At 36.5% G+C, this 12,181-nt stretch overlaps 1 protein-coding gene across 1 annotated transcript in view; it reads left to right on the forward strand.

Annotated features, from left to right (window-relative positions):
• The window catches only part of necab3 (N-terminal EF-hand calcium binding protein 3), an 84,460-nt gene extending 72,956 nt beyond the window's left edge, over positions 1-11,504 (forward strand). Inside the window, exons 12-13 of the mRNA XM_055160656.1 lie at positions 2,743-2,834; positions 10,972-11,504. Of these exons, the coding sequence (XP_055016631.1) occupies positions 2,743-2,834; positions 10,972-11,012 (133 nt within the window). The 3' untranslated portion in view covers positions 11,013-11,504. The remainder of the gene's footprint in view (positions 1-2,742; positions 2,835-10,971) is intronic.
• The last annotated feature ends 677 nt before the right edge of the window (positions 11,505-12,181 follow it).

Here is a 12,181-nt window from a genome sequence, read left to right on the forward strand (position 1 = left end):
ACTGTAAGACCACATAAAAGAAAGTACTATTTTAGGTTGAAAATTACATTCTATTGTCTATCATCATGGTATCGGAATTTGTATTGAGTATCAAGTTTGAAATTTTAGTATTGGGACAACACTAGTTTATATTGTTTATGTCCATGAAGTCAATACTTACCGTAGTTCATTTGTATTTGAAAAGAAAAAAATATACATTAAAATTGAAAATCAAGAGCGGGCAATATTTTTTGCCTGAATTGAGTTGAATCTTAATTGAAATAAACAAACAGATTTAGGAACTGGCATATTCAAAATGTGGGACAAAGTGTAGGATGGTCCAAACTAGAGCGATAAATTGGTGATGGAGATCTGCCATGTCATATTACTCCTTTAAGATAATTATAAAGATTATTTTCTGTAACATCTTAATTAGACTGGTCATCAGGTGAAGGTTTGATGGGAACAATAATGTGATATTGTAATGTGAAAAGTTAATGTTGATTTTTACAATACATTATATAATTGTAAACTAGGTGCGAAATGCATTGCTTTGTTACACTGAAAAAAATGAAAGCAATGACAATGAACCATTGTCTGTTATCTTCACTTATGATGCTTTAAAAATGTGAATTTGAATTGCATAAAGGTTTCATCAGGGCATTATTTGCGAATTACTAACAGTTCTACTAGGGATGGGCAATATCAGTTCAAGTATCAGTATTGGCCGATATGGATTCCAATATTTTTTCCACTGCCCCAGTCTCTGATTGCACTTTTTGAACAGACTAATAAGTCAAAATGGAAAGAGATTAGCATTATTATTAACATGTAACAAATTATTTTATATCCCAGTGAAATACATTTTATTATGTATACACAAGTGAGAAGTTAATTTGTGAATAAATGTAAATTTGTGAGCCTCATTATGGATTTTGCAAATATTTATCAGTCACAGCCATAGGTTGTATATTTAAATGGACATATCTACCGTGCTAGCTTCCAAATAGGAGGTTCTCATGTGGATCTTCCGGCTCCTTCTGTCTCTGGCTCCCATTGGCTTACACTGGAATATTGTCATCCCTCTCTGCTGTGACCATCGTCATTTTGGTCTTAAAATGTTCGTATTAAGTCGCTCTACATGATCCTGGTGGGGGTTTTTTTCCGCTCTTTTGTCCGTCAAAAAATTATTTTCCTTTCATTTGAGCCAAACTCTATGGGTGAAGTCAAACTTACTTAGTCCACTTTTTTATACAGTCTGTGTTCAGAGCAGCAGGTCAAAGATCAGATATCGGTATCAGCTCAAAAAAATCCATATTGGCCCAGCCCTAGTTTCTACCATGAGTCTCTCAGCAATATTAAATAATTATGTCAGGCTAGCAATAACATCAGCACTGTGATTTCTGAACAAAAGGAAAGGAATACATAATCATTTAATTTAGAAAGAAGGCCTCGTGTGGATTTCCCGCACAGAAAATTGGCCCTAAATGACAAGCTCATGAATTCTCTTTGTGGACTGATTTGGCTTCGACAATTTTAATAAAAACTGTATGAATTAAGATTACAAGTGGGTATTATGCAAAATCTTTTTTTTTTTTTTTAGCTCTTTACCATGTTACAGCCTTGTTCACTCATCAAAAAACATGCCTGAAGATGTCACTAGATGTAATCCATGCATGTTTCAGTAATTTCAGTGATCTCTCCCTGGCCCTGTTGGAATTCTCCTTACGGTTAGCTGTAAGATTTTGTCCAATGTTCAGCCCACAAGCCTGCGTCATCCATGCTCCCACACGACAAATCTCCATAAATATACAAAAAAAGCATGATACAAAACAGCACAGAACACCTTGACAAATCTAATGTGATGTGGAGTAGTTTGATTACCGAGATACATGCAGGGGGAGTGACTTAGCACAGAGAGTAAAGGGAGGGGAGACTCAGAGCATCAAAAACAAACACCTCAAAACAATAAAAGGTAACATGGGGGATCTAAATATGTGTTCTGTTAGCAATTAATACCCCATAGAAGTAAAATATTCCCTCGTTAATATTTGTATTAGATATTAGATAACTAAATTACACCTCTTTCTTAAAAAATTTCTTGGGAGATGACCTCCAAAACCCCCATAACATTGTTTAGGGTCTTGCTGTTACTCAGGCATTCCTAATTTTCAGCTCTGTAAGTTCAAGCAAGAGGGTAAAGTATGAGAAGAATGTGATGTCAGTACTAAATACTTCCATGTCCTCCATCTAATTTGACTTTTATACCTCAGTACCAGTATACCACAATGCAAAGTGAACAGGATATAATATGCAGATATACATTTGATTAGTGTTTTTACCTTGTGGGTGTAATTATACTACATATTTAGTAAAAAGAAAAAAGGGTAATCTATTTGTAGACACCTTTATTATGTACTGTAATTAAAATGTGCTAGGAAAGTCATGAAAATGTATTTGGAGTTTTGGTAACCCTGAGTGCATTATATTTGAGGCACAATCAGAGTTAAAGGTGTATTGTGTTACTTATTTTATTGGAGAATATTGTTATTGTCGTGTTTGTCTTCTGTGTGTTTTTTAAATGCTCTCTGTGGATCCCCTGGAGTCTGAAATAAAGCTTGATTGATTTATTTATTAATTATATTTTGATATTTTCTCCCATACTTCACATTGAATCTTTCTCACACCCAAACTGAAGATTACAATCCAGTATGAGTATATGTTTCTAATTCAATGTGTCATTTGTCTCTTTGTGTTTTGCAGTTACCTCCAGTCCAACAGCAGTAAAGACTTCCAGCGCTGTGTCATTGATATACTGGAGGATGCTGAGGTCGTGTCCACTATGCTGCTCCCTGGTTAGTGTCTTTTACTCGCTCATAAATGAATATAATTTTAGTATAGATCATTTTGTGTTTCTTCTGAATGCTCATAGTTTTGTCAAATGGTATACTGCATTAATTTCAGATCTTAAGGAAAACATAGCAAACTTTTTTTTTTTACTTTTTTGGTACCTATTCATGTATTCATCATTTTATAGAACCACAAACTACATTATGAATAATTATATTAAATACAATTTGTAGCATATCCCTCTGAATGAAGATGTTTTTTAGATTATAATGGCAATAAATCCTCCAATCTATTGTAAGAGCTAAAAAGAATACAAAATACAGTGTGTAAATACGCATACAGTACACAAAATTCAAGGTTAAGTTTAGCTTATCATTTACATTCACTTTGACAACACAAATCAACTAAGATAACAGCTGGAGACACAAATTTATCCAAAACACATATTTAAATCAACAACATACCTTCAGGGGTAGCTAAACAAAGGCATAGAAAGTATCTGAAAATATATACATTTGCTTCGTTTAACGTCTTTTGCTGTTTTCAATGTTAAGGTAATTAAATGTTTTTACACTAACCCGAAATAGACCCTTCAAAATAAAAGCTCTAAACGTAAAAGTGGATGTTAATGGTTAACAACAGAAAACAGACTGCAATATAAAAATAAAAATGTCAAAAGATGTTTTTAAAAATAATAATAATAATAATACATCAGACAGACAGGCTTTTAACAAAGGTAAATGATACTTTGGGTTATTTACTTCTTAGACAAAAATATCATTCTGACACTGTTCTATAGTACGACCTCAGGACTCACCAGCACCAGACATCACAGCTAACAAAGCACAGTATATTTCTGATCATTATATTCAGACAGTGTTATATCACTCCTACTGAAATTTGAGCTTCGGGTATCAGACAAATGTGAAATGACTGTAAGCTGCAGGAAAATTACCTTATCTTTTTTTGTAAGTGATTTTTTTGTTCTTTTATATTTTTAAAGCCTTTATTATAAAAGATGTACTAGTACACAGTCAAAAGTTTGGATGCACCATTTCTACATTTTGAATACATACAGAAAAAGAAATATGAAGTAAAGCATATGGAATTATCCAACATATTATATATTTGATGTTGTCTGCAGTGATGCCACTAAGGTGCTACTTAGTAACTCGTTACTGTAGTCCGACTGGTTTTTTCAGTAATGAGTAGTCTAACGCAGTGCTATTTCCAAACCAGTAGTCAGATATAAGTTACTTACTGTGCGTTACTATTTTTGCGTTTCAGGGCAACATGGGTTATTTATTTATTTATTTTTATTGTTTGGCGACGTGGGTTATGTAACCCCAAAGATCGTATAAATCGTCTCTGGTGACAGGTTTTCTATGATGTTACGTCATCTCCGCTCCACCTCGAGTCAGGTTTAAACAATGGAGGGAGAGAGGTATGCCTTTTACAGCTGGAAATACAAACATTATTTTGATTTTTTTCAGCTAAGGATGGCAACATAAAGGTTTGTTGTACACTCTGTGCTGGCGACAAAGTGTTGTCTGCCTTCAAGAAGGGGGTGGGGGATCAGCCGCTGCTGAAAGTAGCGAGTAAAGTAACTTGTAATCTAAATTAGTTACTTTTAAAAGCAAGTAGTCAGTAATTTAACTAAGTTACTTTTTAAAGAAGTAATCAGTAGTCAGTAGTCAGATTACTATTTGAAAGTAACTATGGCAACACTGGTCATCTGTATATACAAAATGTAGAAAGTAGTAAAAATGGGATGATGGGATGAATGAGATGGTGTGCCTGGTTGTGTACTTTTATTCAAATACTGCATAATTTGAAACAACAGTACTCTGAACATCTGCCCAACTCTAATCACCTCACTCAACTGACTCAAGAGGAGCTACAGATGTTGTCATAAAGCCTAGAATAAATATATTAGTATTTCTAAAACTACCATCTTGTATCATGATACAGGACATACAAATTGTACTATTAATCCTCCGAGTTTGCACAGTGTTTCCTGAATTACGCTACAATTAATAACTACTTTTATTAGTGCCTTGAAGAATCATGTTAAAAACTTGAGGTGAAAACTTCCATAGAAACTAAACTTGTGTGTTGATAAAGACAGATGTTGATAATGCTAATGTGAAGGCATAAAATATTCAAATAACAGCGCAAATATAAAAACAATTAGATAGTGTAGTGTTTACTTTACATATGAATTTGCTGTCTATTACGTAATTTATGTTTTAACACCAGCGACACAGAGCACAGAACCTATTCAATGTGAGAATTACACGGAACATGACCAGCACACAGGGCACAGAGGTGAGCCTGAAATAAGTCCAGTTCTCAGTACGTTTCTATCTCCTCTGACGCACTTATTAAATTTCGCTGTCAGCACGTCAATGACACCTCCTCAGGATCTATACTCTGAATCACCGCTGTCACCATCACACCCAAGACGCTCTCCCCTGTTACGTCAAGTTTATATCACTTTTCACAAGCAATTAACTACAACTGTCTAAGTAGTACAAGTGTAATGAGGATCCTTGAATGTGCTTGTTAAAGATAGTGCAGTTACTGTGTGGTATGACTGTGCTGTTGCCGGGTTACGGTACATCCCCGGTTGCTTACACATCTGGTTCTTGCATGTATAGCTCCACTGTATAGAAATGTATATAGAGGTAAGTTTGGTCCATTTTTATTACATGATATAGCAAATTACGTTGTGCATTGTGTAACTTTTTAGTCAGGGGTTCACTATCTGCTTGCTTCTATGGATATGTCATTGCTCTGCTTAGAATGTTCCACAATGTGACATTAACTAGCTCTACCTTACATTGATTAAATTATAGGTGGTTTTATGGCTCAAAAATGCTTGGATCTGTTTCTTGCTATAACAAAGCAAAAATATCTCCATGGAGAAATGATTTGACAGGGTTCTACATTAACACCGACCCTCTTTGCTCTGTACGTGCTTCCCCTGGGTGATGTTTTTAGAAAGCACAATGTCACTTTTCACTCTTTTGCAGATGACATTCAAATTTATCTGCCAGTGACCGCAATTAAAAGCCAGAGCACAATCAAAGCTCTGCAGGACTCTCTCGGGGATGTACAGACCTGGTTGAGCACAAACTTCCTGAACCTAAATCATAAAAAAACGAGATGGTGGTGTTTGGGCAAACTAACACATTGCTTGGGCAGGACAGTGGGATTGGTCCTCTGTCCTCCTATTGTCTCCCTGCATTGAGGAACCTTGGGGTGACTGTGGATTCCATGATTAAACTGGACAAGCACATTAGCGCTGTGATAAAGTCCAGCTTCTTTCAGTTGAGGCTCCTCACTAAAGTAAAGCCCTAGCTCCCACAGGCGGAGTTCGAAAGAGCTATCCATGCTTTTGTAACATCACGCCTGGACTATTGCAATTCATGAACAGATCACACCTGTGCTGTGTGACCTGCACTGGCTCCCTGTCTCATTAATTGTTTTCAAATGTTTGCACTCTATGGGTCCAGTCTATTTGAGGGAATTACTGCAGCTCTGTACTCCGGGCAGAGCCCTGAGATCATCCGACCAGCTCCTGTTGGTCGTGCCCAAAACTTGGCTCAAGACAAGAGGTGACAGAGGCTTTTCTGAGGCAGCGCCCGGACTGTGGAACAACCTTCCTCTTCCTGTCAGATCCTCTCAGTCTGTAACAGAGTTTAAGACTAGACTGAAAGCTCAGCTCTTCTCCCTGGCTTTTAGTACTAGCTAGTTAGTTTATCTTGGTGTTTTTAATGTTTTTTTCACATGTTATCTGTATATCTGTATATGTAACTGTTTCTTCTGTTTTGTTGATTTGTACGTGAAGCACTTTGGTCAGCTGAAGTTGTTTTAAATGTGCTATATAAATAAACTTAAACACAGTTACACGAGTACCTTTAACAAAAATGTAAAATCAAGAAAATTGCAATCATAAATATTTGTTTCCCTTAACTCTGCAGTCTTATTGTGTATGTTGTTTAGTGAACCAGCATTGCACTTTTTCTTGCTCGAAATATTTTTTTTTTTTTTTTTTTTTCTACACATAAAGATGGATGCCTTGCCGGGATGTGATTACAGTTTCTTTGTGTTTACTTGTGCTGCCTCTGTTAGTGACATAGTTATGATGGTGTCCCTTTGCTCCTGCGGCCGCTCCTCAGATTGGATCATTAAGAGGTCTGGAGATGAGGTCAGCTGCTGTAGATTCGATACAGGCACTAGGCTCTGATTAGGAGGATGGATGGAGCACTGTGTCAGGGCAGGACAGGCTCTGCTCAGTCGATAAAACCAAAATAAATGAAACATGGTGGCACACTTGGCAGTGGACAGGGCTGTTGACGAGATTGCTGCACCTGCAAGCATCTGAAATTCTTGTTTACTGCAGGGAATCGAATAGTTAGTAGAGAAAGCAATATTGTGTGGTAAATGTGTATGATTTGTTTATATATATATATATATATATATATATATATATATATATATATATAGATATATCAGGAAAAGGAACACGAGAAGCTAGAGAAATACCAGGGGCTCAAGGAAGAGCTGGAGAGAGCCTGGAAAGTAAAGGCATCAGTGGTGCCTGTGGTGATCGGAGCACTCGGGGCTGTAACCCCCAAACTGGAAAGAGTGGCTAAACAGATACTGGGGAAAAACAATGGACATCTCAGTCCAGAAAAGTGCAGTACTGGAACAGCAAAGATACTGCGCAGAACTCTCAAGCTCCCAGGCCTGGGAGCTTTTTTTCTATATATATATATATATATATATATACAATCACAATTTTAAAGGGACAGTCTGGAATCATGGACATAGGACGTCATTTCTGTCGCTGGTGCTAGGCTAGTACATGTCAATGGCCATAGTTAGCCTGCCACTAAAAACAGTCTTACCCACTCCACAGTGTACCCGAAGCAAATCTGTTATTACGATAGACTGTCGGTGTGAATGTATGTTTTGATAGAATACTAACCTTGCATTGCATGAATTGTCACATGTTGAGGGACTATTTTCTCATATATCAGTCCGCCGCTGCTGAGCTTTCTATCAGGAAGTACAACTCACTGCTGCTGTTGCTCAGACATAAATCCTTCAAATGCAAGGTTGGTTTTACTTCTAAAATGATTCTATCAACACAGACATTTACATGGACAGTCTGGCATTATAATTTTTTTGTCTTCGGTGCTTTATGCTGTGGGTAAGAGGGTGGGTAAGGTTTTTAGTGGCAGGCTAACTATGGCCATTGACATGCACTAGCCTAGCACCAGCGACCTGTGCAAATACAAGGACTGGATGGAATATTTTAAAAAGTGTCTCCACACGTCTCCAATACTCTGGCTCACTAGGAAATGAGGTCCTATGTCCAAAATTCCAGACTGTCCCTTTAAGGTTAAGGTACACCCTTTATTGTCTCTGTGTGGTAATGGGATGGTGCATGTTTTAGGTTGATGGCGTAAATTGTAGTGCCCAGAAAAAACCCACCCAGACACAGGGAGAACATGCAAACTCCACACAGAAAGCCCAGTCGATCCAAGAATTTAATCCAGAACCTTCTTGCTGTGAAGCGTGAGTGCTAGCCACCCAGCCACCATTCTGCCATTTTATTTCGATTTTATTTTGTCCCAGTAAAAACAAATAAAAAAGACTTACAATATACCTTCTCTGAACATAAACATTACTGAGTGACATTTAACAATCTCATTTTGATTTAAGTCCCAAGCTGATTACTGACAACTAAAAATGACAGAATCTTGATGAAAAAGTAGCTTTGAAATGAGCTACAACTATACTATACTATACTGTACAATATCTGTACAGTTATGTGTGAGCAGGGTCTCTGCAGCATTTCCTCTTGCGTAATTGTCTACGCCTGAATCTCTTGGTTTCTATGGAGACCTGGCCCTTCCTCTGTTGAATTTTTTGTGTTTTACCCTGGTCACACAACAGTAGACTAGGTTTATGAAGTTTACTTATATGTACTCGACATATACTCACATAAATGTTGACCCCACTATTGTTTTTCATTTTATCTGCAGAATATACAATGTTGAGGCTAGAATATAGTTTATTTTCCATGCTTTGTAATGGGATTTTTGTTTGTTTTTTTTAGCAAAACTTCAAGCCTTCATCATGATCATAGAGCTTATGTACTCGGTCCAGTGTGAACCAAAACTGTACAATCCTGAAAAGATCCTCTGCTTTTGCACAGTCTGCTTTTTCTTTTCTGTACATCAGACAATGGAATCAGAGTGACAGTGATAGTTAGTGTGTGTGTGTGTGTGTGTGTGTGTGTCTCATCACTGCAGTCTTTATGGTTTAGTTGGCTGGACATCACTGGCAATTCACACAAAACAGCATTTTTTCACATTTATTTACAAAGCCACACTCGGGAAACTCACTGAGCTGGGAAAATCTGCCTTTTCCTACACAGCACCATGGTCTTGGAGTCATTTACCAACAAATCTTAAATTGTTTTCCATGATGTCACTTGATAAGCTTAAAAAAAAAATGTAAAAGATTTGAGATGCGTGTGCTTTTCTTGAGAGATGCAAATGTTTTTATAATGTGATATTTTGTGATTTTCCTCTACTGTATTTACATGTATTGATTAGGTTGGCTTCTCCCTTGGCCAGCTCTCTTGAAAAATTGATTCTGAATCTCAGTGATACCTCCTGATTAAATAAAGGTCAAATAAAATTAAAGAATAAACTTAGACTTATAGAGAAACTTTATTGATCCACAAGGGAAATTATTTGGAGTAGCTCACACATCACAATATAATATAATAACAAAGAGCAAACATATAAATGGTAATAATAAATTCTAAATAAGTAGCAAAAAAGATAGCAAGAGACAGGTTTCAAATAAGACATATTTATATAAATGTAAATGTACAAGTCAAAAAAAAAAGAAAGATAAGTAATAAAATATAAAATCACAGCTTTATACAAGAGGAAGACAGTGCAAGAATGATATGATGATTGAAGGGACATAGGGTTATCTGTTACATCAGGGTGAGTTGTACAGTTGTAGGGAGTATTATCTGTTACATAAGGGTGAGTTGTGGTATTTTAAATGGTCTATACATATCATAAACTGTTTAAAGAAGTGGACTGAGTGTGACGTCACCCATAGCGTTCAACTCCAGTCAAATGAAGCTCACTGAGGCTAACGGTTACAGGAGCAAATTGGAGCCTCGGCCATATTAGAAACAGGAGTTTATTTACGTGTAAAATAAAAACACCAGGTTCATGTAGAGCAGGTTAATGCGAACATTTTAAGACCAAAATGATGAGGCTCGCAATGTAAAGTCAATTGGAGCCAGAGTCGATGGAGCCAAAATCGCCCCCATGAATACATCTGTTTAAAAAAAAAAATTTAAAAATTAAAGCTGCTAAAGCTGAACACCAGAGGGAGGAATTACACTAAATAATTAACTAAACTACTCACTTAATCAAAGTAACAAGAAGGCAAATCATTATAATACAGAAAATAATAACTGATAATAAAGTGACCTTAACACAAACTAAACAAACTAAATAGTGCTTCCTCCCCCCTTGTTGAGTCATGATGGTCTCTCCCGAGGGTCCTCCGTCTGGTGCTCAAAAAAACAAAAAGAACAAGTGTAAGTAAATCAGACTTATATTAACTAAAATGTGTGCACTCAAATTAGAATATAAGTCTAAATAAAGGAATTAAAGTGTGTAATGCAATTATCGCAATTTAAATGAAATTAAATTAAATAATACTGACATTATGGAGTGGTGGCAGAGGTATCCACCACCTAGCAAAATGTAGGAGAGTGATATTGTTATAAATATTTCCTATAGATATTATATGTTTTAATAGCTTTTTTGTTTTGGACTGTTGGATCTGAAGTATTGCTGTATTTCGTTATTATAATGAAGACCATTTGGTATGTTTTGGGTCCATTTTGTTTTGTGTACATATATGATTCTTGGCCAACATGATGAGAGTCTGAATAAGGAAACAGAGATCTTTGGGGATGGAGGAGTTGTTGAAGTAGAACAGGACGTCACTTTTCTGGACGCTGATCACCTGTCTGACAGAAAAATATAAGAGTTCCTGTAGATTGACTGACTGTGGTTATTTTTGCAGCTTCCTGGTGGATCATGTCCAACAACAACAACAACAACTGATCTCCTCGTATCCTTCTTCTTCTGCCTGCACTTTCACCAACAAAGAGATGCCAGCGCCCCCAATCTGCCCTCACACTTACAACACCTGGATACCACAGCGCCCCCTAGCACCATCTCTCTGAAGCGCTCCTCCTCCCACCGCTAATAAGGAAATTATTCTGTGCACCCTGCCTGTCCATAGACTTGAAATTGAACCAGCTCTCTGCAATGCAAAACCACTTTTTCCCATCTTAATCTAAATTGTACTTTGCTCATGTATTTTTTGTTGTATTGTTTGTCTTATATAACCAGAAGTACAATCCAACTCAGCACGACGCCCGTAGAGCCAATGGAATATTTAAAGTGCATATGACAGGTTTTCATGTTTATCTAGTTATTACTTTGTTTGGTGGGATAGTACTTGTGGTAAATATGTATTTTTTAATAGTTTTACTCCAGTCAAGTGGCAGTTTGTGAAGTTTAAGAACAGTAGTTGAAAAATACAAGAAGTAGAGCTGAGTTCGAAATAGAAATCCTTCTGTTTATGTCACGGGTGTCCAAACTATTTCTGATAACCCTTAAGCCTCCTGCTCCAAATGATCAGTACTTTCTGCTGCAATTTTATTTCTACAACTAGTTCTAAATATGGTGTGAATGTGGTGTGTGCATGAGTGTTGGAGGGGCAGATGGCGCAGATTAGCAGGCTCATGTCTGTCAATTTGTCCCAGGGCAGCTGTGGCTACAATAGTGGCTTACCATTACCAAGTGTGGAGTGAATGAATAATGCATTGTACAGCGCTTTGGGTGTCTAGAAAGGCGCTGTATAAATCCAATGACTATTTAATAAAAAACATTATAATTAACTAGGGGTGTAACGATACCCAAATTTCTCTGTATGATATTTTCGCGATATGCATTTCACTGTACGATATTTATTGGGATATTTTCTAGAGCAGACATGTCAAACTCAAATTTGGCCCGCAGTATAATTATATTTGGCCTGTGAGATCATCATCATTAAATATGTATTAAAATATGTTGGCTAGAGATAGCTATAGAGACATTATTTATTTAAAATTGTTTACATTATTTATTTAAAATTATTGTTATTATTTTTTTTTATATTATGTTTGTTCAGGATTCAATGTTTAAGCAAAACTATTATTAAACATTTATTTTAATAAGAACAC

This window comes from Boleophthalmus pectinirostris, unplaced genomic scaffold (assembly GCF_026225935.1).
Source record: "Boleophthalmus pectinirostris isolate CB_2022bp ecotype Guang Dong unplaced genomic scaffold, ASM2622593v1 HiC_scaffold_3, whole genome shotgun sequence".
Lineage (NCBI taxonomy): Eukaryota > Metazoa > Chordata > Actinopteri > Gobiiformes > Gobiidae > Boleophthalmus > Boleophthalmus pectinirostris.